The 26,620-nt window shown below is 34.4% G+C and overlaps 5 protein-coding genes across 6 annotated transcripts; 4 read left to right on the forward strand and 1 right to left on the reverse strand.

Moving 5' to 3' along the window:
• Positions 1 to 2,653: 2,653 nt before the first annotated feature.
• Positions 2,654 to 14,581, forward strand: LOC101245577 (ubiquitin-conjugating enzyme E2 -like protein). Of its 2 annotated transcripts, XM_069294700.1 has the most exons (11): positions 2,654 to 2,951; positions 4,029 to 4,169; positions 5,651 to 6,898; positions 7,743 to 7,770; positions 8,023 to 8,178; positions 8,262 to 8,268; positions 8,366 to 8,422; positions 9,102 to 9,339; positions 10,142 to 10,215; positions 11,115 to 11,262; positions 11,735 to 14,581. In XM_069294700.1, the coding sequence occupies exons 2-11, from the start codon at positions 4,097 to 4,099 to the stop codon at positions 11,830 to 11,832; spliced, it is 2,127 nt and encodes a 708-aa protein (XP_069150801.1). In that variant the 5' UTR covers positions 2,654 to 2,951; positions 4,029 to 4,096; the 3' UTR covers positions 11,833 to 14,581. The 2 variants fall into 2 exon arrangements, with proteins under 2 accessions (XP_069150801.1, NP_001333496.1); NM_001346567.1 differs by lacking the exons at positions 2,654 to 2,951; positions 4,029 to 4,169; positions 5,651 to 6,898; ... (2 more) ...; positions 8,262 to 8,268; positions 8,366 to 8,422 and having other exon boundaries at positions 9,088 to 9,339; positions 11,735 to 12,116.
• On the forward strand, positions 12,655 to 14,581 carry LOC138339445 (extensin-1-like). Its single transcript, XM_069291044.1, has one exon. It carries the CDS (start codon positions 12,655 to 12,657, stop codon positions 14,317 to 14,319), a length of 1,665 nt encoding a protein of 554 aa, XP_069147145.1. The 3' UTR covers positions 14,320 to 14,581.
• A 106-nt stretch (positions 14,582 to 14,687) lies between these two features.
• Positions 14,688 to 17,399, forward strand: LOC101268605 (extensin-1-like). Its single transcript, XM_019213605.3, has one exon. It carries the CDS (start codon positions 16,266 to 16,268, stop codon positions 17,175 to 17,177), a length of 912 nt encoding a protein of 303 aa, XP_019069150.1. The 5' UTR covers positions 14,688 to 16,265; the 3' UTR covers positions 17,178 to 17,399.
• An 883-nt stretch (positions 17,400 to 18,282) lies between these two features.
• LOC101247953 (receptor-like protein Cf-9) lies at positions 18,283 to 22,370 on the reverse strand. Its single transcript, XM_004228576.5, has 2 exons — positions 18,635 to 22,370; positions 18,283 to 18,493 (listed from the first exon to the last, which is right to left on the reverse strand). The coding sequence occupies exon 1, from the start codon at positions 21,214 to 21,216 to the stop codon at positions 18,652 to 18,654; it is 2,565 nt and encodes an 854-aa protein (XP_004228624.1). The 5' UTR covers positions 21,217 to 22,370; the 3' UTR covers positions 18,283 to 18,493; positions 18,635 to 18,651.
• Positions 22,371 to 22,436: 66 nt separating this feature from the next.
• LOC101268309 (extensin-1-like) lies at positions 22,437 to 26,208 on the forward strand. Its single transcript, XM_019213609.3, has 2 exons — positions 22,437 to 23,215; positions 25,336 to 26,208. The coding sequence occupies exons 1-2, from the start codon at positions 22,560 to 22,562 to the stop codon at positions 26,087 to 26,089; spliced, it is 1,410 nt and encodes a 469-aa protein (XP_019069154.1). The 5' UTR covers positions 22,437 to 22,559; the 3' UTR covers positions 26,090 to 26,208.
• The last annotated feature ends 412 nt before the right edge of the window (positions 26,209 to 26,620 follow it).

Consider the following 26,620-nt stretch of genomic DNA (forward strand, 5'->3'; position numbering starts at 1 on the left):
TGCCGATCTTCATGTGTTATAGTCCAACATCTTTTAATTCCAAGATGATTTCTGCCAAAAATTTACATGAACGTCCGTTAAAACCTTATCTATGGCGCTAGTTGGTCACCACAGCCAAAATGATCCATTTTAGAGGTCAAATGAGCCCTAGAGCAGGTAAACCCCCATTTAGTCAATCTTCGTGTGCTATAGTCCAACATCTTTTTTGGTGATCCAGAATTTCGACGTCTTTTTTGTCAAAAATTTACCTGTACGTCCGTTAAGAATTTAGCTATGGAGTCGGTTGGTCACCACGGTCAAAACAACCTCATCATTTTGAATCGCTTCTGCCATTGAATGGTCTTTCAAATATGTTGTGTGCGCTCATACTACTGTTGAGTTTATGCATTCAAGTGTTGTTTGGACATGCGTTGTTTTCAAAGAAGTGCATTTAACATTTGTTGTATCTAACGTAGAATTTTGAAGGTTTGGAGTTGCTATCTAAACTCTTATTATTATCGTGATATAACTTGTTCTCAAATAAAATTACTCATGAAACATACGACGTAGAAGCTTTTTGAAATTTGTGTTCTTTTTTAAGAAGTTAGAAATTGTATATATTTATATGATTATTTTTTGTGAAATGATGTTGATTTTCATGATTGTAACTCCAATTAATCTAATATTTGGTTGGTTAATTGGAAATGGCCTGGTCATTGATACTCTAACATTGAGGAATTTCATTATTATTTTTTTTGGTGATTAGAGGTCTACAAAAATGATTTCATGATTATATGTTTTCTTTGTTTGTATTAGTACATGTAATTTAAGATTTTTATGTGTATTAAATTGACGAATTTACAAAATATGGCTAATTGACTGCATTTTAATTTTTTTGTGAGTTTAATCAAAACGATCTAGTGAATGATATTCATTGTCTCTAAGTACTAATATTATTCTTTTTTTTAATTCTTCGAATCACAAAATAAGAACTTTAAGATTATTTTAATTTTTTCGCGGAAGCACATGATTACTGACAGAAAAATGAAAGGAAATATGTCTAGAGTTTGAAAAGAAAAACATATATCAACTATATGTAAATGATGTTGGCCATTATTGAGAAAATTGTCACTTTCCAAGTTGTATTATTTGTTTACTTTTTGCAAATATTACCAAGTTAATAATTTTCTCTCTCATTATTAATCCAATTTTATTTATGTAATATTATATAAAAGAAGTCATGAAATTATTTGGCCCTTAATTAATTATTCTTTAAAAGTGAGAAATGAAAATAAAATGTAGTAGTAATATAGACTAGGCTAATGAATGAACTCTATTTGTTTTTCTTTAATTTTAAATTGAGATTTTATAAAGATAAAATATAAGTATAAGTCATGAAAATAATCATTAATATTTATATTCGCACCTCGTATTATGATATTTATCTAAATAAAAATTAATATAAAAATAATTTGTACATCAAACTAAACAAAATTATTATATCTTTTCCACGAATATTATATTTAAAGTTTTATTTGAATTCTAGACCATGGCTGCATAGGTCCCCCACACATGCTTAGTTGTCTTCAACTAAAGAAAATAAATAAATAAAAATTTTATTCATAAAATATTCAATCATTCTTCCACATGGACTTTTCACATTCTTTTTATTTATCTCTTTTCTTTTGAGAGGTAAATAACCCCAAAAGTCATTATATTTGGTCGTTTCAAAATAGTTATCGTGTTTTACTTTTTAAAATATTAACTTAAAATTTTTTAATTTTTTAAAAAATGTACATAACTATTCCTAATTTATGTTCGAAAAAATCTCAAAAATATATTTATACTATATTAAGGTCCTATTATTCGTTAATTTATTTTATAAATAATTTTTTATCCTTTTCAGCTTACGTGACACTAGCTTGAAAAAATATCAATACGCGCTGATTTCATAAGATAGTGTCACGTAGGCCGAAAAGGGATAGGAAATTATTTATAAAATAAGTTCAGGAGGTAATATGACTTTAGTATAATATAAGTGTGTCTCTGAAATTTCAAACGTAGATTGAAGGGATACTTATACATTTTCTCAAATTAAAAATTCAAATATCAAAAAATTATGAGAAAAATATTATTTATAAATAATGAATTTTTAGTTCATATTGTCTAAAATCTCAAAAATATATTATAATAAGTATTTTGAAATGAATGGAATAGCACTTTTTATTTTTCACTTTACTTATTAAAAATAAAATTAGAGAGGAATTTAAGGGAATTTAAGCTAGATACACGGCTAAAATCTTGATGTGTCATCAAAATCTGTCACATTTTTCAAGAATCTTCAGATCTAGAGAAGAAAAAAAAGAGTGAAAAAAGTGTTTTTTTTTTTCATATTGCAAGTAGAAAAACAAGAATTATATAGTGTGTATATTATGTGTAAAGTTCTAAAATTGAGGTTTGATATTAGCACAAGTGCTACATTTAAGGCTTCTTTATTACTTTCTTGTCTTCTTCTTTCCTATGTGTACCCAAAAAAAGTAATCTTTTTAATAGTGTATATGTACAAAAACTTGAATAAAATAATTATTTGGACTTATACTGTATATGGTGTTTATGTTTTTTAATTATAAGTGTAGTTTAAGATTAAAGTTTTAATCTTTATCAATAATTATGTAGTAATAAATGAACAGCTCATTTTTTGGGAGTCTCTTGAAGTTACTGCTACTGTAGACTTGTGTCTTGTGCTGTTTCAGTTTTCCTCTTTGTGACCACTCATTTCTCTGTTATTTTGTACTCAACAAAGTGTAGTGTGAAGTGGGGTAAGAGGGTTTTCTTCAATTTTTTTGTTTTTGTGTTGTCAGCTTTGTCCACTTAACTATTTGGTGTTTGCATTTGAGTTTTAGTAACTGTTGTAGGATCTTGGTTAATAGATTTTCTTGGTTTTGCTATAGTGGAGCAGAAGTTGAATTCAGGTACTTAGTTTCTTTTCCTTTTTGTTGTTCCTTCATTTTCTGCTTCTGGTTGAAATGTTCTGTACTTGTAAATCAGTTTTGAGATGTGGGGTTTTGAGTGTTGAGGCTAAACTTGTAAAGGGTTTCTTAATCTTTAGATATTTCTTGGGTTGTTGGTGTTGTCTGTGCTTTTTAAGGTGTAAGATAGTGTTAGTTTTGGATAAAGTTTGGTTCTTTGGAGGTTTTAAAGCATTTCTTGCTTATGAACTGATAAAACACATGTCATAATCAATGTTACCTCTGTAGTGTCAATGTTTTTTGTTTTTAAGCTGCCATGAAGTGGACTAATAACTATGTCTTAATTTGTGTACTACTATGAGACAGAAATGTTAAATTCTTGTGAATCTGTGACCTATTGTTTTGGTAGACAAGCTTGCTAAACTGCAAAAAGTTTGAATCTTTTGTTAGGTTCTGGTTAAATGGAACCAGAGACTGTATTGGGGGCTGTTCACTGCTGAAATTGTTCAGCTAGATATCGTTTAGGGGAATACTATGCTAAGACTTGTGTTTATGGATGTGTAGTTTCAGTTCATTTTTAATCGCTGGGGGTGGGATGAGGATATGGTATAAATTCTTCTAATATAGTTCATGATGGTAGTACAAGATCCTTTACTTGAGCACAGTCAACGAGTTAGAGAGCAAATAGCCTTTTCCTCTTTCTGATATTTCTTTTCTTTTGAATTACTTTGCTATAAACATGATCATCTGTAGCCATTTGCCTTGAGCTCATGGCACGTGTAGACTTTGTTTCATTTATCCCTAGTTAATATTGTTAGGCAAAACCCAATGGCATAGAAGGATGCTGTTAATTTAAGTTTGAGCATCTTTACCGAACAGTCTCATTTTTTCTATTTGGTTACTTTACTCAGTTTTTAGATTTCTGGGGTCAGCATTACTGGAAGAATGAACTTTTCGCCTGTTAAGTTTTGCAGTTCTGCTTATCATTCAATGTTATATAGTCATACAACTGAGCTCATTTGATTTTTTTTTTTTACAAAATCAAAATATCTTTAATTTATTGTAATCTTTTTCCTGTAGCACCCTCTTGACAAATACCGTTAGAAGCAACAGTTGCTGGCTGATTGATATTAGAGTTGAAGTTTTGGATGGTTCTGATGACGCTTAAACCGTGGCTTGCCATATCTATACTATTTTCTTTCTTTATCTCAAATTTAATAGGTAATGCAGTAAGTTTCTCCCTGTCAGCTCGATAATGTTATTGCTTTGTATTGATTCAGCACATTAGTTAATATCATGCAAGGGTCCTTATTTGGTTATTATGATCTGCTTTATAATAATAAATATCAGTTCATATCAATTGATAAATAGGTTATGCTTGGAAAATAAAAAACAAACCATCGAATTTGAACTGTTAAAAACTTTATATCGTGTTGTCTGTATCATTTATTGGATGCTCAATGGAATTCTTCTTGTTTATTTGTTTATTTTCTATCGTCATGCTACTTAAGTATAAAATCATTTATTTCCTACTTTATTGGCTTTCTAAGTTTAGTTTATCAAACATTTCTTTTGGGGGATAATGTATATGCTTATCATGCAAGATAATTTGTAACACGTACTATAATGCAACGCTAAATGCTTGTTAAACAAATAAACCTTCTTAATTTATAAGACAGATCTATGAGCTTTGAGTAAAGTATGTTAACTTTTCAAAGATGAAGCTATCATAAGAAATTTTATAGATGAAAAAGTTAACTGAATATAGTAAAATTGCTTGGAGTCAGCTTGACTGTGCTACATGATTAGAAGAGGTAAGAAGTTCACCAGATAGTGGTTGTAAGATGGAGTAGAAAAAACCATTATGGGAGACTGCATGGTGATTTGAAAGTGAAACGCCAGGTAGCGTTGTGGCATTTAATAGTTCTGCCAATCATTAAGGTTAAGCGATCAATTCCCGTTGATGGTCTAAAATTCTTCTTTGCACTTTTTGAAGGATTAGGTACTGAGTTTTGACCCAAAAACTGCTTCTTGCTCCAGCATCACCTATCCCTGAGGCTTCTTCTGGTCCATATGCCTTTGACGCTCAAGCTCCCTCTCCCACTTTAGAGATTTTTTTTTTGTAATTACACATTTGGTGATTACCAGAAAAAGTTAGTTACCAAAAAAACATGACTAAGGTTTAACTAAAGGATCATCCTTCACAAGTCACTGATAGAACAATGAGTAAGGAAAGGCTACAGGAAGAAGCATTGAAGCTGCCTTATAAAATCTTGGTGTTTCGTACCGACTTGATGAAGAAACTAGTAGCATCATATTATCGTTATGAGAACGCAATTTGGAAAAAAAGACTAATCAATTATGGCAAGTCGGAAGAAATATACTGTTTTCTTTTTATTTTGTACCTAGAAAGTTGTTCAATATGTTTTCTGGAGAATCGGTGTTAGCATTGGTATTTTGATAGTTTTTCCACTGAGGGTCCATCAGTAACAACCTATGTACCTTCACAAGTTAGGGGTAAGGCTGTGTACACACCACCCTCCATATACCCCACTTGTGGGATTGCATTTGGTATGTTGTGTAGTTGTTGTTGAAATCTTGAGAGTTGTTCCAAGCGGCTTACATAGTGGCCTTGCATGATAGTAAGTAAAAGGTGCTCTAATTCATTTGTAGTGTTAACGTGCATTTTTTCAAAATTGTAGGTGCATTTGTTGGAGTAAACATCGGCACTGATGTAACAAATTTACCCCCAGCTTCAGATGTGGTTGCACTCCTTAAAGCTCGTCAGATAACTCATGTGCGCCTATTTAATGCTGATGCTCATATGTTGAATGCTTTAGCCAACACTAGTATCGAAGTTATTATTGGCGTTACAAATGAAGAAGTCTTAGGGATTGGAGAATCACCATCAACTGCAGCTGCTTGGGTAAATAGAAATGTAGCAGCTTACATGCCCGGAACAAATATTACGGCTATTGCTGTGGGAAGTGAAGTTCTCACCGCAATCCCAAATGCTGCACCAGTTTTGGTTCCCGCTTTGAATTACTTACATAAAGCATTAGTAGCTTCACGACTAAATAACCAAGTTAAAGTTTCAACCCCGCAATCAATGGACGTGATTGCTAAGGCATTTCCTCCTTCCACTGCCACTTTCAATTCTTCATGGAACTCAACGATCTTCCAGATCCTTCAGTTTCTAAGAAATACGAACTCGTATTACATGCTGAATGCTTATCCATATTATGAGTATGTTCAGTCTGATGGAATCTTTCCAATTGAATATGCTCTTTTCCAACCACTCTCTGCGGTGAAGCAAATTGTTGATCCGAACACCTTGTTTCATTATGTAAGCATGTTTGATGCTTTAGTTGATGCTACATACAACGCTATAGAAGCACTCAACTTTTCAGACATCCCTGTTGTTGTGACGGAGACTGGTTGGCCATGGGCTGGCGGTTCCAACGAGCCAGATGCTACCAAGGAAAATGCGGAAACTTTTAATAATAACCTGATTCGGCGTGTTTCAAATGATACAGGTCCACCTAGTCAACCCAAAATTCCCATTAACACCTTTATTTACGAGATGTTCAATGAAGACAAAAGACCTGGGCCGATCTCAGAAAGAAGTTGGGGGATCTTTTCTACAAACGGGAGCGATGTTTATTCCCTCGGTCTGGGTTCATCAGACAGTATTTCCAACAATTCTAGTTCAGCTTTTTGTGTAGCGAAACCGGGTGCAGATGAGAACAAACTGCAAGATGGAATTAACTGGGCTTGTGGCCAGGGACGTGCTAATTGCAGTGCAATTCAATCTGGGCAGCCTTGTTATTTCCCAGATACTATACAAAATCATGCTTCGTATGCTTACAACGACTATTATCAAAGAATGCATAGTCTTGGTGGAACATGTGATTTTGATGGTACAGCAACAATGACGACACAAGATCCAAGTAAGTTTTACTATGCAATTTTCTTTTTCATCTTTATATGGAATTCCGGGAGATGACTTGATTGGTGTCTGGATCATTTTGGCTGATAATAGTGATTCGGTAAATTAACAGTTAACGACTTGCTTATATCCCTCTTTTATTCTCACTCCCATATCAGTAGAATCTATTTTGCCTATCTGGCTGAAGGCAAATGTGCTCTTAGAGATCTTATTTTCCCTTGCTGAATAAAATAAATATCAACTCCCGTCGTGTTTGACATGATGTAATATCACATATTCTAATTCATATTACTTGATGAAGCTAGAGTACGAGTGTGTTTCTATTGCATAAGTCGAGTTTTATTGCTCCTTACCGACGTTTAGGGTTGAGTTGATAGAAATGTTGTTTTAGTTTTTCAATACGATGGTGTCTTTACTCTACGCTATATTAGATGAACGACATTAATTTCTTCAAATGTTTGTGTATGATATATGGGACTGAAACATTGCTTATTTGCAAGAAAGCCTTGTTATGTCCACTTAATTTCATACAGTTTAAGCAATGGTTCTCCGTTCACGGAGTTGTGACGCTTTAATTCACATGCAAAGTATGCGTTTCTACATTATGGCGAAATGCTTCTAGCAGTATATTTCTTAGTAACATTTCAACATGCTGAACCTTGCATTTTTTTCTATACAAAGCTCTTTTGCTCTTCCGTCCTCTTTTGCTTTTCAAAATCGTCAATAACAATCTAGGAAGTATTCATTAAAATTGCTACCTTTTTCATCCTTTGTGTATTTTATCAGAACCATTTTTTCGTTTTCTTTCCCGAAACCTGATTCATTTGATGATTTTCTTGGTGCAGGTTCCAGAACATGTAAATTTACCGGAAGGTGAGATATCTAAACCAAGTACAATACATAAATTATCTTTACGAGTACAGTCAAAGCCTCTCTATAACAATCATCCTTCGTGACAAACCCCGTTTTTCATTATGATTGATTCTTCATGTTAATATATATGTTCTCTATTACAACATTACGTCGTTGACGCTGTCATAGAGAAGCTTGACCATACTAACATGTTGCATTTGCACAAACATTGCCTCTATATGCACTGAATTTGCTTCTTTTTCACCCCTACAGTTCGAATTCAGGTGGAGTGTTTCCTCCGGCAGCATTTGGACCTATCGTTGCACCGACTTCTCAGAGTTCAACGATTCGATCGCCGGTTATTGCTTACACAATTGTTGTATTTTTGGCTTTGTTGATTCTTGATGTGAATGCACATTTTGTTTTTTAGCATCTTTAGGAAGATTGAGATCTTTGCATTTTTGGATTCCCTTTGTGTATTTTTGCAGGAAAAATTGAACCAACTCTATTAGTTTGTTAGTTTAGATGATTGATATTTGTCTTTTTAACACTCAACTAGATGATGATTTAAATCCATTTTTTTGCATATTTTTTCCTTGATGAAATGTCTCTTTAGTCCTTACATGACCCCACTCCTACCCTAGCTTTAACCGTAAATAACGATGGTGTTCTGGTCAGCTTGATACACTCTTACTCGGAGTAATTAGTTTGTACAAATGCGAAGAAATCACCTTTTTCTATTAAAACTAAAAGACATTCGAGAGAAATTTAGTAAAATCACTTTTTATATAAAATGCTTGAGACATACAAGAACTAAGGGAAAAGGTACTAGTATTCTTTAATTATAATCGAAATTTCAGAGACGCACTTTAATTAAATTAAAGTTTTATTACTCCTGAATCTATTTTTTTGTAATTTTGTGCAATTTTTTGACTTACGTGGTATTCAAATATTTCTCATACGCCTCGATTGCATGGAGTCACAGAGTGTGCCACGTAAAATAAAGGTATACAAAATTATATTAAAAAAAAAGTTTAAAGATAATAGATTTTTAGTTTAGTTAAAATACGTCTCTAAGATTTTGATCATAGTATAATATAAGAGATACTTGTGCTTTATTCCTCACTTTTTGACGTTGAATTCATATGAATCCAATAATCTTTACATTTGTATCATTTAAATTTTGAATTTGCCTCGCTTCGACTAAATGACTCCTAAGGTTAAATAATTTAATTTTAATTTTTATTTTTTTAAGATTTGGAATCAAACTCCAAAACGACATCGTATTAGAACAAAGTAGTATCAGCAAAAGGCTTCCACTTGGATAAAGCTGACAGATTATCTTCTAGCAGGAAAGAATAAAAATGTACAGCGGAGCTCCCTCCGGCGGAATAGCAATCGGCGGCGGCGGCGGCGGCGTAGGAAGAGGAGGAGGAAGAACATGGTCGTCGACGACGTCGGTATCAACATCAGGGAAGAGAATACAGAAGGAAATGACAGAATTAAGCATGGAAGCACCACCAGATTGTGCAGCTGGACCTAAAGGAGATAATCTTTACCATTGGGTTGCTACTCTCTTTGGACCACCTGGTAATTTCTGTTTGAATAGTGATAAAAATTTGATCTTTCTATTTTTTTCGCGAGTTTCATATTTCAACTATCACTTGTTCTTTTTTCGCATTTGAAGCTAGTACTGTGTCTATGTGTTAAAGCATCTTTTAACTATCGGTTGTTCCCTTTTCGTATCGGTACTATCATTAATGTTCATGTAGATAAAAAGAAAATGTTTGATAGTTGAGGTGTGTTTAGTTCAGGTAGAAGTAGGGAACAAATGGTTGTTGAGGTGTTATGTATGAAGTAATAGTTAGGATAAGATTTTTCAGTTTTAAAACAACATATACAGTGTAATCCAACATGATCTCGGAATTTCGAATCATCAAAAAAGATGGTTTGATCTTGAAAATGAGTTGTTTTGGCCGTGGTTTCCAATCGACTCTGTAGATAAGGTCTGTGGGTTCTGGAAAGGATAGAGTGTGCACAAACCTTACCCCATTTCTTGTGGATCTAAGTTATATACACAAAAGAAATTTTACACTTGCAATGCAATTTAACTGAGTATAACAATTTATTTCTTTATTTTTCATGTTACCATATTGATCTTCCTAGAAGAGTTGCGTCCTGCAATATGTTTAAACGAATTTGAGGGTGTAAAAGTTTTCTCAATGTACAAAACTTGAGCTTTTTAAGTGCTTGATTAAAATGAATTGTCGTACTTCAAATTTAGTTGTATTTCTGCTTGATTTTCCGATATTTAGATGGAGAAATTTATTGCTTTCAATTTACTATAGAGTTCCTGTTACTTCTCTAACTGAAATCTTCATGTTTCTCGCAGGAACACCTTATGAGGGTGGAATATTTTTTCTTGATATAACCTTTCCTTCTGATTATCCATTTAAACCTCCAAAGGTATGATGAAGGTTACACAGTGAATCTCCTATACATCTAGCGTTGTATTTTTCCTGATCCAGGTGTCTACTTTTGTATTTTTATCTGAACAACAAACTTCCAATATTCTCCGTTAGCTATACCATTTGTTCTGATATAAACTTTAAAACTAGGATGAAGCGCAAAGATCCTTGTTCACCGTCTTCTGATAAAATATTTGCGGAGCTCTTTTCCGCTGAATAGAACTTAGATAAGAAATGGTGATTGCTATGGACTAATTGCTTCCCTTACTTATGAAAACCATCACTTTTGTGCTATTTTGATTTTTTAGGTCATGCATAAATGCATGGTCATTGTGGGAACTTGTTACTCTTGAGGTTTATGAGTTCTAGATTATAGCCTTTTGAGTTACTGGATTCTAAATTTATAATTTGTGCACATTAAATGTGTTTTCGAAGGCAACAACAGTTTTGGATCAAAGTGACTGGGTTCTGCAGAACTCTTACATCCTACTCTTAAGTTCGTTTTCCATTATTAATGGGAAAAATCAAGCATGTCATTCCCGAAGCTCTTATTTCTTACACCTTTTGTTGATTAAAAAATAGAAGAAGAGTACTTTGCTCCTTCCTGAACTTTGTTTTGGTGTACAGTAAATAAGTAAACAACTTCGTAAGATCTGGTATCTGTGTTGTTACTTTCATCTTTATGTAGTGACATGCTTCCTAATAACTGTCGTTCTATTAAATTAAGAAAATAAAAGCATGGCTTCCTTTTGGTTGAAATGTTTTCACCACCAAATTCAGCTGATAAACACGAATCATTTTCTCAGATTTGGTTATAGTTTTTGTTTGTCAGCTGACTTTGGTGGAAATCAATTTTTTCTTCCCTTTTCTTTTTGTTCTGATCTCAGGCTTTTGCAGGTTGTATTCAAAACTCGCATATATCATTGTAATGTAGATCCTTCCGGCAATGTTAGCTTGGACATCCTAACAGAGAACTGGAGTCCAGCGTTAACAATCTCAAAGGTGCTACTTGCTCTGAGATCAATGTTCACCAATCCTGAAACTTGTAAGCACATCTTGTATCTTCTGTCCTGTGTCCTCTCTCAAAAGAAGTGAAACAGATGAAAAATATTTATTTTATAAAGAGCAGAAAACAACGACAACAACAATACCCGGTGTAGTCCACAAGTGGGATCTGAGGAGGGTAGTGTGTATGCAGCCCTATCCCTATCTTGTGAAGGTTTCGAGGCTGTTCTCAAAGGGCCCTCAGCCCAAGTAAAACAAGAATATGAAAAGGAAATACAATAGCGAAAAAGAAAATTCTGAAAATAATGGAGTAAAGGACAGTAGAAAAATGAGAGGAAAACATATAAACATAAAAAGAGTCTTCATATATTGGTTGTTGAAGGTGTTGATCGATTTATGCCGTCTCCGGTTTGCATGGATTAAGAGTAAAATGAATAGTTGAAATAATAACTGTAGAACAGAGTGTACAAAAACTACCTTTTTTCTGTATCTTACAGTTCCGCTTCTTGCAGATAAGCCGGTTGTTCCTGGTATTGCACACTTATACTTGGGAGATAAAGCCAAACATGATGAAGTAGCTGCACAATGGACACTGAGATTTGCAAGGTGAAAGAAGAACATGATGTGGAACTTTTTTAACAAGTTCAGGTCAGCCATTGCTTAGTTTGAAGTTTAACAAGCATAGAAGAGCTGTTGTACACGATATTCAAAACTTACAAACCTGTATATAATTCATATAAATAAATTCAACTTCTGTTAAACTAACTTTCTGAATTTCACATTTAGACCTGTTGCTTTGTATGTTTGTTGAATAGTTCTTTCCTTCATATCACAAGCCCTTGAGGCTGAACCAATAAAGCAGAATGAAACTGGCGGACAGGTTTTACCCTAAAATTTCGATTAATCTTGCATCATGTGAAGTTTTTTTTTTTTTTGATCTTTTATTGAAAGCAAGTAGAACCTGCTATGGGATCTTTTTTTTGGATCTTTTAGAACATGACACTATACCCGTTAGTTGTAGTTGCATCACATTTCCTCCCAAAGCTTGCTAAGGGATTCCACCACAACATTGTCATATCGGTAGAAATGGTGAACTTCAGTAGGCCCATTGCTCCCAGGTTGAACCTGCAGTCAAGTCTATACATTGTATGGTGTGTATTGACTGTTTTTTTCTTGAACTCCATGTTTAACATCTAATGTTATGGTGTAGATAGAGGAAGAAAGAGAATTTCCCACACTCTTTTTCTGGTTATATTATTTTAAGAAAAAGTCAACCTTATAATACTTAGTAGGATGCCATTACTTGGGGATATCCTGCATTATTAGTGGGTAACCATGAAGGCTCTTAGTACTGACCTAGCCTTTGTTTGAACTTTGTTATCATCTTAGTGGTTAACCATGTAGAAAATACATAAATATTGAGGAGGATGGGATGTCAAAATTGCACTATAAAAACCAGAGATCTTTACTCAACTATGCAAAACAAGTCTTAGTTCTATCCTTTCTTTTCTCTCCAAGAATCACAATGAGAAGCTTTAGGAATTTGGGGCAATTGCCTCTATTAGCATTTGCTTTGGCAATTTGCTTTGTAGCTAGCACTGTTGTTGCTGATTACTCTTATGGCTATAGTTCTCCTTCACCTACTTACGCCTCTAAGAAGTACTACAAATCACCATCTCCATCTCCATACTACAAGAAACCGGAGAAACATGCTGAATATTCTCCGTCACACTATTACAAGTCACCGGTGCCTTCCAAGCACGACTATTACAAGTCCCCTACTCCTTCAAAGCATTATTACAAATCACCAGTTGTAGTGAAGTATTACAAATCACCAGTTCCTTCAAAGAAGTACTACAAAGCGCCTTCTCATCCAAAGAAGTACTACTACAAGGCACCTTCCCATTCAAACAAGTACTACAAGGCCCCTGCTCCTTCAAAGAAGTACTACAAGTCACCTGCCCCTTCAAAGAACTATTACAAGTCACCATCCCCTGTGAAGTACTACAAATCTCCTTCACCTGCAAAATACTACAAGTCACCTGCTCCATCAAAGCACTATTACTACAAGTCACCATCCCCTACAAAGTACTACAAGTCTCCATCGCCTGCAAAATACTACAAGTCGCCTGCTCCAAAGCACTATTACTACAAATCTCCATCGCCTGCAAAATACTACAAGTCACCTGCTCCGTCAAAGAACTATTACTACAAATCTCCATCGCCTGTAAAATACTACAAGTGGCCTTCACCATCAAATCACTATTACTACAAGTCACCATCTCCAACAAAATATTACAAATCACCCGCTCCTTCTAAATACTATAAATCTACCCCTTACTACAAGTCCCCTCCACCTCCCCCATACTACAAAAAATCTACCCCTTACTACAAGTCCCCTCCACCTCACCCATACTACAAAAAATCTACCCCTTACTACAAGTCCCCTCCACCTCCCCCATACTACAAAGAATCTACCCCTTACTACAAGTCCCCTCCTCCTCCCCCATACTACAAAGAATCTACGCCTTCTTACAAGTCCCCTCCTCTGTCCCCGTACTACAAAGAATCTACACCTTCCTATAAATCCCCTCCACCTCCCCCATACTACAAAGAATCTACTCCTTACTACAAGTCCCCTCCACCTCCCCCGTACTACAAAGAATCTACACCTTCTTACAAGTCCCCTCCACCTCCCACATACTACAAAGAATCTACGCCTTCCTACAAGTCCCCTCCACCTCCCCCATACTACAAAGAATCTACGCCTTCCTACAAGTCCCCTCCACCTCCCCCATACTACAAAGAATCTACCCCTTACTACAAGTCCCCTCCACCTCCCCCATACTACAAAGAATCTACACCTTCTTACAAGTCCCCTCCTCCTCCACCATACTACAAAGAATCTACCCCTTCCTATAAATCACCTCCACCTCCCCCATACTACAAAGAGTCTACCCCTTCATATAAATCCCCTCCCCCTCCCCCATACTACAAAGAATCTACCCCTTCCTATAAATCCCCTCCCCCTCCACCATACTACAAAGAATCTACACCTTCCTATAAATCTCCTCCACCCCCACCAACATATTATTAAAATAGTTACTAATTCTATCATTTCCACCATTTCCGTGAATTCTAAATCCTACTTTGAGTATCTCTATTTCCTCAGCCAAAATTTTATGTATTCTTCAAGAAGGTTTTGCTTGTTTTGTGTGTTCCTTTCTTGCAATAATTTATAATATGCATTGTTTGAGATCTTCAAGATCTCCTTCAGTTGGTTCATTGTATCAAGATTCTTTTTGATGTAATCTCTTGAGAGTTCCACTTTGTGTAATACTATCTTCTTCTTTATCAAATATTGTTTGCTCTTATTGGTTGAGTTCTTGACTTCTTTCGTTGTTCCATAAGTATTCACCTTCTGGACATCTATGCTGAACTCTTATATGAAGAGAAACCACTTTCGAGTATTGTCTCTGGTAACTGCACTCATTAACTTTTTAGAAAGTAAAATTATATAAAATAAACAGAATAAGAAAGAAATAAGAGGCATTTGAACTTAAGCAAATGCATCATTTCAACAATTTCTTTTCTAACATAGAGAAGGCGAAAAGGCGATATAGTCAAGGGTTATCTACATTTTCTCTTCAAAGATGCAACCAAGTTTCAGATTTGTTAGAAAATTATTCTTAGTATTATAGGTTAAACTAAAATAATATGTGCATCCAACATTATGGCTTCCATTAAGTTACTAATAAGTTAGAAAACAATTCATACAGAAATGGGATCACCAATAGCCAGAGACAAAAGATTCATATGAGAACGTAATTTAACAGGCCTCTACTTGAACCTCCAAGGATAAAGGTACATGAACAACAACCATTTGATCTCCATCAGAATCGGTATTGAATCCCTTGCAAACTAATGGATGTAAACAAATAGCGTCCCTCCACTAAAACTGGCTGGAATGCCTGCATGCCTAATCTATGCAGATTGGATGCTCTATTCAGCAATATAGGATGTCCTGTGTAGCTTCTTGATCAGTAAAAAAGAGTAATCTTCTTATGTAGTTATTTATAAGTTGTTATCCCCTTGCATCTAACTATTAGATAAATAAGTTTCATACCCCAAGAACACGAAAAGAAACATACTGATATCAATCCGACTTAAGTAGAAAAACGTATTTGACGAGGAAAATGTAAAGTCTGAATAATGAAGAGCTGGGAAAAATTAAGACATCAAGATTTTTCCTATAGAAGTTCTGGATACCTCACTGTAGTTGGCGTTGTTAATGGAGAATATGTGACATTTGACTCTAATTTTCTTCGTTGCAATTTTTCAACTTTTGTTCTGTGATCTGTCATCTGTAAAGGGGGATTAAAGAGCGAAGGTTTATATAAGGACTTTTTGGGGTTCATAAGACTAGTTACATACTATGCACATGAACTATTGGGATAAGCTTGTGCGTTGAACATTGGGATCATGTCAGGTGTACTTCTGGACACTTGAGGTGTAAGTATCGCGAGACAACTATCTCTACATCTGTCCCGAAGTATCTCATCTGTATATTAGTCCCTGACGAGTCTCAAGTTTACCTTCCATACATTATCCTCAGACCAAAATGTTATCTAAGATGTAATCTGGTATGATTATCCACTGTTCAATAGTAAAGTCAACTTGTAGATTATTGTTCTGGAAAAAGATGAGAGAACTTCCCATTCCCCTTTTTAAATTGCCATTCTTTTACTTTGCCAATGGGATGACAGTTGTGGCATCTCATTTTTCATTTTTGTTCCTAAATTATTTCTTCATCATGATTTTTTTTAAAAGAAAGAAGTCATGGATAAATGCTTCTCACTAAGTACTGACTTGGTCTTTATTTTGACTTGGGTATCATATTAGTGGCTAACCATGAAGCCATTACATGACTGTTAAGAAGACTATCAATTTGTAGTATAAATCTAGAGTTTCCTACTCAACTATGCAACACAAGTCTTTAGTTCTATCCTCCTCTTCTCCAAGTTAAGTTGGTTGCAAAAGCAAATGAGAAGCTTTGGAAATTTGGGGCAATGGCCTCTACTTGCATTTGCTTTGGCAATTTGCTTTGTAGCCAGCACTGTTGTTGCTGACTACTCTTATGACTATACTTCTCATTCACCTTCTTACAACTCTAAGAAAGACCACGAATCACCTTCACCATACTACAAGAAACCGGAAAAACATGTTCCATCACATTACTATTACAAGTCACATGCTCCTTCAAAACACTACTATAAGGCACCTATTGTTGCAAAGTATTACAAGTCACATGCTCCTTCAAAGCACTACTACAAGGCACCTATTGTTACGAAGTATTACAGGTCGCATGCTCCTTCAAAGCACTACTACAAGGCACCCGTTGTGGCAAAGTATTACAAGTCACCTGCTCCTTCGAAACAATACTACAAGGCACCGGTGGTAGTGAAGTATTACAAGTCACCAGCTCCTTCAAAGAATTACTACAAGGCACCAACTCCTTCAAAGTACTACTACAAATCGCCAGCTCCTTCAAAGTACTACTACAAGTCGCCATCACCTGCAAAGTACTACAAGTCGCCTGCTCCATCAAAGCACTATTACTACAAGTCCCCGTCCCCTTCAAAATATTACAAATCACCCGCTCCTTATAAATACTATAAATCACCAGCACCACAAAAATATTACAAGTCGCCTGTTTACTACAAGTCTCCTCCACCACCAACAACTTATTACGAGAAATCACCTTCTTACTACAAATCCCCTCCCCCTCCACCATACTACAAAGAATCCACCCCTTACTACAAATCCCCTCCACCTCCCCCATACTACAAAGAATCTACACCTTCCTATAAATCACCTCCCCCTCCACCAAAGTACTATGAGCAATCGCCTACAAAATACAACTCACCACCTCCACCATCACCAATCTATTATTAGCAAACTCCCACCTATTCCTCGCCAACGTACCACTAAACATTCAATAACTCTACTGTTCCCATGATTTTTACGGTCTATTTTGATTCCATTTCCCTTCCAAAATTTTAATGTATGTTAGTCGAAATGATTGACTTTATTTATCGTGTGTTCCATATTATTTTGTTCAAATAATTTATATGATGTATTACTTGAGAATTAATTAAGTATTCCTCATTGTATCAAGATTAATAGTTTGTTATTTATCTTCTCTTCTTTGTGTAATAATTTTGTATTCAAATTATTAAATGAATGAGGTGGTATTGTCCCTAGATAATTTCTTCCCTGCAATAGTTTGTAACCTATCTAATTTTTTGAAAAATGGTAAAATCTACTAAAATTATAAATAAATTTTAAAATAAAGCAATACTGTGAAAAAGTTAGCATAATTTTCAGAAATGCTAATATATGACTATGAAATATACAATCAAACTTTATATAATATCATGATATACAACTCAACTACAAGGCCTAACAATCCAAAGATTAGTAGAAAACAATATATCATATGTTCCTCTTAAGAAATAATTATATTAAGACACATTTTCTTAACACTATACTTTGAATCTCTCTCTACAATTAAACGAGTTGTGTTTCGACCAATTTATGTGTATCAACCAAGTTTTAGATATAAAAAAGATGTTATTTAGACTTCATAGGAAAGTTACAATTGCATAATACAACTCCAACTTTGTTTGGTAAATAGTTATTTGCATTGGGTATTTACATATAATTTATCATAGTTAGATAATTTAATAGAGTGAATTTATTAATTAATTAACTGACCATACACATTATATTATACATTTACTAATTTGATATAAACACTCTATCTGCAAATTTTTAAAAAAAAGACTTGGAAGAAGATAATATGGACTTGTACATTCTGTCTAATTAGCCTACTTGCAAATTATTTTTTCAACCACCAAAAAAAGATGTCACCACTAATTAATTACACTAAACTAATATTTATTTGGACTTTGCTATGGTTTTAATTAGTGGCTAACCATGAAGCCATTACATTAATTTCAAGAAAGATGTTACTATAAAAAACAATGATCTTAACTCATTTATGCAACAAAAGTCTTAATTATTTATATCTTTTCTTTTCTCCAATAATCAAAATGAGATAACTTACATAATTTTATAATTAACTGAACTTTGCAGCCTAATTAAATTAGCTAACTAATAATTAGGCTGAATATCTTACTACATACACAAACTATAGATAAATTTAAAACTCATGCTTTTGCATTCCAGCAACTCACTAGACTTGAATCCTGAAATTTCAAAAATAAAGAATTAAAGTTAAGAGCTTTAAAGATGGAAGAGGTCGAAAATACATCGATATATATATATATATATATATAGAGAGAGAGAGAGAGATTTATCTTCTTAAGGATAAATATGAATTTGAATACCTGGAGGTAGCTACACACTAATATCTTTTCTTGTGCCTTTTCATTCTCGTACTAATTTTGTGTTCCAAATTTAAACCCATCCTCGAAAACCATGTTGGATATTGAGTTGACCACATTATGTATATTATGGACAATCCAATAACTAGTCCAAAACCATAACCCACGAGCACCCCCTGCCAACTGATCATTGGTGAATCTTCTTCTTCTTCTTCTTGATCTAGCTCAGCTGGAGTTGTCGCTTGATCATCACGGCCACAATCTCTTGAGAGTGGCAATCCACGTAATCCATCATTTCCTAGGTATGAATTGTTCTCAAACGTAGCAAATTGTTTTCCTTTGGGGATGCATCCAACAAGATGATTGTTAGAGAGATTCAAGACTTCAAGAAATGTGAGGGATACAAGTTGTTGTGGGATTTCACCGCCAATTTTGTTACATGAGAGATCCAATGATTCAAGTACAGATAATTTGTGCAGTGATGCTGGTATATGACCTTCCAAGACATTATGTGATAAGTTCAACACACGTAGTCCAATGAGATCTCCAATAATGCTTGGAATATGACCTTTGAATCTATTCATTGAGAGATCGATAATTATTTGTGTAGTCGAAACTCGAGGAAGTTCATTATCCAGTCCCTTTGTTGTCACTATGAAAGAACTTTTGTAATAATCAAAATATGTATCTGCTACATACTTTCGGGTTCCATTGTTCTCATCATTTATTTTCATGGCTTCAAAATTCTCAAAGAAGCTCATTGGTAAATTTCCACTAAATCTATTGGATGAGAGATTTATGACTCGAATTTTAGCAAACAAATTGTTAGTCCTTATAGGTCCATAGAACTTATTTGATCTAAAGTTTAAAACCTGCAAATTAGGTAGGTCACCTAACCATTTTGGAAACGTGTCATTCAACTCATTGTTACTTAAATCTAGAAGTTCCAATTTTTCACAGTTGATCAAAGATGGTGGAACTTTCCCCTGTAGCTTATTCCAGTCCAATTTAATGATGTAGAGTGGGTTTCCAATACTAAAAGTTGTATTCATTGTCCCACTAAGACTATTGTTGCTTAAATCCAAAACTTGAAGTTCACTCATCTCACCCAAACATTGTGGGATTGTTCCCTCCAAATTATTGCTTCTCAAATTTAGTAGTAGTAATGTTTTCAGATTGCATATATCTGAAGAAATATGTCCACTGATGCTATTGTGTGAAAGGAGAAGAGCTTGTAGGAACTGCTGGTTTAGGAGTGACCTTGGAATTGGACCTTCCAGCTTATTTTGTTCTAGACTAATGATATCTAATGTTTTGGACTTGAACTCCTGAATTTTTCCACTCAAAGTGTTATCACTCAACTTTAACTCTGTCAGTGAAGGAAGGGAGAATATCCAGGAAGGTATAGTCCCATTCAAGTGGTTTGATGACAACAAGAGAAATTGTAGATTTCGTAGTCCACTTACGTTGGATGGAATTGGACCAGTTAGGGAATTGGATGAGAAGTCTAGCAATTCAAGTTGGGTCCAACTTTTGTTAGAGGATAAGAACGCAAGTCCGCCATCCAAGTTGTTATTTCTAAGTATAAGCACCTTGAGCTTTTCAAATATCGAGAACTGGGAAATTGGTCCTTCAAGATGGTTATAATCAAGGAACAAACTCTCTATGTGGGTGAGATTCCATAGAGGGTTAGGAATGGGCCCTGACAGATTAGTATAACGCATGTCCAGCTCATGAAGTGCAGTTAGATAGCTAAATGATTCATTTATCCTACCAGTAAAATCCACACCATTGAGATATAACTTGATGAGTGATGCACTGCTATTCCATTTGGTTGTGGGAAACCTAACTGTGAGCTGGGGATTGTCTGATAAATTGAGAAATTCTAAGTCGGAAAGGTGGAAAACTCTTTCGGGCAATATCCCACGTAACTTTGTGTGTGGAAGCTGTAGATTCGTTAAATGAGAAGAGAAATTTGAAGGAACTGTGGAAGAGATTTTCACAGAGTCAAGGTTGAGCTCTCTTAATTGGGTCAAGTTCTTAAGGAGCAGTTCAAAATTGTGAGGTACAAGACTAAGCCCATATTGATAACCGATACGAAGAATGTGTAGTTTAGAAAGGTGACAAATTTCGGAAGGGATTATACCTGTAAAATCTGAACCAAACAAATCAAGATGCGTTAAACTTAAAAACTCACCAAGTTTAGGTGAAATGAGTGATCCGGTGAAATTATTATAAGACAGATCAAGCCTTTTAAGATTGGAGAGTTGAAAGAGGCTACTATTGGAATGAAACTTGCCTTGAAGTTGGCTGCAACGGAGATCAAGCTCAATCACTTGCCCTGTCGTCTCGTCACAATGAACTCCATTCCATGAGCAACAATCTATGCTGTTGTTCCATGAACGAGTCTTTGGATGAGAAAACACACAATCATAAGAAGCATCAGGATTAATGGTAAACATGTTCTTGAATTGTAGAAGAGAAAGAGATTCATCTTCAGGGCACAAATGATGTAAGGTTGACGAGAAAGCAAGTTGACAGAGAAAGGTATAGAGCATAAAAAATACAAGTTTTACACAATCCATTTCTGCACTAAAAATGATCGAAACTAATCAAGTTGGTAAAGACGAAATCAAGAAATGTTTGCTTTGTGTGTCTATTCAACAATTTTGATGACATATATATAGCCCATTCATTGTGTCACACAAGTGAATGCCAGAAACTATCAAATAGTTCACACTCTTAAGTCCCCACCACTTACATATATAACACATTATACATGCATTTTGTGTGCTACCTTATTTGTTTTGCCAACTTAATTGGATTGCAGGAATAGGACCACCACACAACTCAAGAGTTTTATTTTACTTGGTGTACAGACTACTGGTTACGTAGTCATTTTCAGTCAATTTAAACTTGTGAATCACATATTCCCATTCAATGTGTCACACAAGTGAATGCCGAAAACTATAGGACCACCACACAACTCAATTAGTTGGTTTACACACTTTGAAAGAAACATAACAACTTTATATCTTAAATATAGGACAGTCTTTTTGCCAATGCATTAAGTGTAGACTAAATATCTACTATGAATACAGCGCCTTACATAGTGCGCCAGCTCGAGCCCATTTTCCATGAGAATTGACCTACTGATGGAAGACACTCCAGACACGACATGTTCTTCACAGATTCTTGAGTCCAACGAGATGATTATGAGAGAGATTTAAGACTTCAAAGTGACGTGAAATATGCAAGTTGTTTCTGCATCCCTCTACCAATTTTGCTAAAATGAGAAATCCAATGATTCAAGTACAAATAACTGGCCTGTGCAGTCATGCTGGTATACAACCTTCCAAGAGATTAATTATGAGATAAGTTCAACGTATCGAGTGCAACGAGATCTCCAATAATATTGTTTGGAACATGACTTCAAATCTGTTCCTTGAAACATTGATGATTATATTTTAGTTGTAGTCAAAACTCAGAACAAATTCAAGAATCATAAAATACTCGTGCTCTCATCAATTATCATTTATCTTCATGGCGGGTAAATTCCCACTAAATCAATATAGATACATTAAGTAAGAATCCGTGGGATTACACAGGGTATGTTGTGGTAATCTAATTTCTGTATATCGTTTTTTTTTTGTTGTTGTTGTTATAATATTCAAGGAAACATATATATTATTTCTAAATTAGCCCACTTGCAAATTATTTTTTCAATCATAAATATTTATGCTTGCCACTAATTACACTAAACTAATATTTATTTAGACTTTGCTATATCATCTTAGTGGCTAACCATGAAAGCATTACATTAATTAATCTCAAGAAGTATGTTACTTTGCTACTATAAAAACTAAACATCCCAACAAACCTATGCAACACAAGTCTTAGTTTTCATCTTTTTTCTCCAAAAATCAAAATGAGAAGCTTTGGAAATTTGGGGCAATGGTCTCTAATTGCATTTGCTTTGGTAATTTGCTTTGTAGCTAGCACTGTTGTTGCTGATTACTCTTATGACTATACTTCTCATTCACCCTCTCCATACTACAAGAAACCGGAAAAACACGTTGAACATTCTCCATCGCATTATTATTACAAGTCACATGCTCCTTCAAAACACTACTACAAGACACCTGTTGTTACGAAGTATTACAAATCACATGCTCCTTCAAAACACTACTACAAGACACCTATTGTTGCGAAGTATTACAAGTCGCATGCTCCGTCAAAGAACTACTACAAGACACCTGTTGTTACGAAGTATTACAAGTCACATGCTCCTTCAAAGCACTACTACAGGGCACCTGTTGTAGTGAAGTATTACAAATCACCTGCTCCTTCGAAACAATACTACAAGGCACCGGTGGTAGTGAAGTATTATAAGTCACCTGCCTCTTCAAAGAAGTACTATAAGGCGCCAACTCCCTCAAAGTACTACTACAAGTCACCATCACCTGCAAAGTACTACAAGTCGCCTGCTCCATCAAAGCACTATTACTACAAGTCCCCATCCCCTTCAGAATATTACAAATCACCCGCTCCTTCTAAATACTATAAATCACCAGCACCACAAAAATATTACAAGTCCCCAGTTTACTACAAGTCTCCTCCACCATCACCAACTTATTACGAGAAATCACCTTCTTACTACAAATCCCCTCCCCCTCCCCTATACTACAAAGAATCTACCCCTTCCTATAAATCCCCACCCCCACCCTTGTACTACAAAGAATCTACCCCTTCCTATAAATCCCCTCCCCCTCCACCATACTACGAAGAATCTGCCCCTTCCTATAAATCTCCTCCACCTCCACCAAAGTACTACGAAAAATTACCTACAACCCATGACTCTCCACCTCCACCAACCTATTCCTCACCACCACCACCTCAGGAGTACGAGCAATCCGTCATCTATGCTTCACCTCCACCACCACCAGCATCTCCCCCACCAACATACTACTAAACGCTCAATAACTCTATCACTTCCATGACTTTTACATCCTATTTTAATTCCATTTTTCTTCCAAAATTTAATGTATGCTTGTCAAAATGATGGGCTTTGCTTATTGTGTATTTGATATTGTTTTGTTCTAATGATTTATATCATGTATTAAGTAAGTTTTCCTCATTGTATCAAGATTAATGATATTTTATAAATTGTATCTGAATTGTTAATTGAAATGAAGTGGTATCATCTCTAGAGAATTTCTTCCTGCTCTATCTACTTTTAAAAAAAATATGGTAAAACGGTATGATATATATATACTCGTTGTGAAAGTGATTCTTGACTCACGACTCATATATACCAATACTGTTATATGAATGACTTACATATATCTTTTTCTACTAACGGAAGTGAAAAAAGTTATTTTTAATTTATTCTTTTAAAAAAATATAATCCACGTGGGGTTTTAATCCTTCACATACAATTTTTTTTATTTCAACGATACAATTTTTTTTATTTCAACGACTAATCACTAGTTTTCTTGTAAGATTTATTATAGATGCTCTAATTTTTTTTTAAAACTAAATTACAATATGGCCTCAAAAATTAATTTTAAATTATAATATAGCCGCAAAAGAATAGTTTTAATTTTTTTTCTTTCCACTAAAGAATGAAAGGAAAAAAAATAAATAAGAAACTCAAATAATGATATGATTAAATAAGTCAAAAAATAATTTATATTTGAATAATATTAAATATACCTTGAACTTTGCTATAAGGATCATATATAGCTCTACATGAACTTTTTTTAAGAAAAATGAAAATTAACTTTAAACTAATTTTTTATCACTTTCGAAGGGTATATGTGAGCTTCTTTTGTAACAATAGAGGTATATCTGAGTCATTTGTATAAAATGTAAAGATATATATATGAGATACTTTCATAAGAAAATATATATTAGCTCTAAAAGACAAACTTGAAGGATATATTAGATCCTTTTCCTTAATTTTTTTTTTTGATAAAATCTACTACATTTAAAAATAAATTTACATATAGTATAAAATAATTATCAATATATTGAAATTGCAATAATACTACGATAATTGGATATATATCTCCCAGCGATGATAGAAATTTAAATCTTATATCTATCTTATAATACTAACAATGCCTCGTGCGAGATGAGTTCCTAACGAGTCTTAAGGTGTGTTTGGTAGGAAGGAAAATGTTTTCCACAAAAATAATTTGTCTTAATATGTTATTTATGGTATAAAATCTAGTGTATGTATATTGTTCTTTTTGTCTTTTCATGTTTGTTCAATATACAAGTCAACTTATATATTCTTTCTATATTAGCCCACTAGCAAAAAAATTTAATCACCAAAAAGAAATGTTAGCTACTAATTAGAGTAAACTAATCTTTATTTGGACTTTTAATATCATGATCTTAGTGGCTAACCATAAAGTCATTACATTAATCTCAAGAAGGATGTTACTTTTGCTACTATAAAAACTGAAGATCCCAACAAAACTATGCAACACAAGTCTTAGTACAATCCACTCATCTTTTCCTTCTAAAAATCAAAATGAGAAGCTTTGGAAATTTGGGGCAATGGTCTCTACTTGCATTTGCTTTGGTAATTTGCTTTGTAGCTAGCACTGTTGTTGCTGATTACTCTTATGACTATACTTCTCATTCACCCTCTCCATACTACAAGAAACCGGAAAAACACGTTGAACATTCTCCTCGCATTATTATTACAAGTCGCATGCTCCTTCAAAACACTACTATAAGGCACCTGTTGTTGCAAAGTATTACAAGTCACATGCTCCTTCAAGGAACTATTACAAGGCACCTGTTGTTACGAAGTATTACAAGTCACATGCTCCTTCAAAGCACTACTACAAGGCACCTGTTGTAGTGAAGTATTACAAATCACCTGCTCCTTCGAAGCAATACTACAAAGCGTCGGTGGTAGTGAAGTATTACAAGTCACCTGCCCCTTCAAAGAAGTACTATAAGGCGCCAACTCTCTCAAAGTACTACTACAAGTCACCGTCACCTGCAAAGTACTACAAATCTCCATCACCAACAAAGTACTACAAGTCGCCTACTCCATCAAAATATTATAAATCACCATCACCAGCAAAATATTACAAGTCGCCAGTTTACTACAAGTCTCCTCCACAACCACCACCAACTTATTATGAGAAATCGCCTTCTTACTACAACTCTCCTCCCCCTCCACCATACTACAAAGAATCTACCCCTTCCTATAAATCCCCTCCCCCTCCATCATACTATGAAAAATCTACACCTTCCTTTAAATCTCCTCTGCCTCCACCGTACTATGAAGAGTCTACCCCTTCCTATAAATCCCCTCCCCCTCCACCATACTACGAAGAATCTACACCATCATACAAATCGCCTCCTCCTCCACCAAAGTCCTATGAACAATCACCATCATACTACTCACCACCACCACCACCAATAGTCTACTAGAAAATATTGATCAAACCATTCATCTCAACCATTTCACCATTTCTTTTACTCTTAAGTCATTTTCTTCCTCCTAATTGGAGCAATTCCATTTCAACTTCTAAATTTTTATGTGTGTTTCCTAAAAGGGTCGATTTTTCTTGTTGTTTGATCTTTTGTACTAATAATTTATAATATGCATTTTTTTTTGTTGTAATATTTATGTAAGATGTTGAGATGTTCAAAATTTTGGCTCATTGTATCAACCTCCTTTTGATCTAATCAACTAAATTCTTTCCTTACAAATAAATGATGATAATTGCATTCTAAAAAACATATATTATTCTAGTCAATGGACTAATAAAAGGATTCAATTAAAACGAATTATTGAATTTGATTTTAATTTTAATTTTAATTTTAATTTTAATTTTTCAAACGATCGTAAGATATTTTTCTAGTACACATTATATCGAAAAGATGACAAATATTCGAGAAAGACATGAGAGAATGCAGTTTGTTTAATTGATATACTCGATCAAATAAAAAACATGATTC

The sequence above is a fragment of the Solanum lycopersicum genome, chromosome 1, assembly GCF_036512215.1.
Source record: "Solanum lycopersicum chromosome 1, SLM_r2.1".
NCBI lineage: Eukaryota > Viridiplantae > Streptophyta > Magnoliopsida > Solanales > Solanaceae > Solanum > Solanum lycopersicum.

Bases quoted from the DNA above. Each gene is read 5' to 3' on its own strand.
- LOC101268605 (XM_019213605.3), top strand. From the start codon at position 16,266: ATGAGAAGCTTTGGAAATTTGGGGCAATGGCCTCTACTTGCATTTGCT.
- LOC101247953 (XM_004228576.5), bottom strand. From the start codon at position 21,216: ATGGATTGTGTAAAACTTGTATTTTTTATGCTCTATACCTTTCTCTGT.
- LOC101245577 (XM_069294700.1), top strand. From the start codon at position 4,097: ATGGTTCTGATGACGCTTAAACCGTGGCTTGCCATATCTATACTATTT. The intron at 4,170-5,650 runs GTAATGCAGTAA...TCAAAATTGTAG, and splicing joins CTTTATCTCAAATTTAATAG to GTGCATTTGTTGGAGTAAAC. The intron at 10,216-11,114 runs GTATGATGAAGG...AGGCTTTTGCAG, and splicing joins ATCCATTTAAACCTCCAAAG to GTTGTATTCAAAACTCGCAT.
- LOC101268309 (XM_019213609.3), top strand. From the start codon at position 22,560: ATGAGAAGCTTTGGAAATTTGGGGCAATGGTCTCTAATTGCATTTGCT. The intron at 23,216-25,335 runs ATATTACAAGTC...AACATTCTCCTC, and splicing joins AAATCACCAGCACCACAAAA to GCATTATTATTACAAGTCGC.
- LOC138339445 (XM_069291044.1), top strand. From the start codon at position 12,655: ATGTCAAAATTGCACTATAAAAACCAGAGATCTTTACTCAACTATGCA.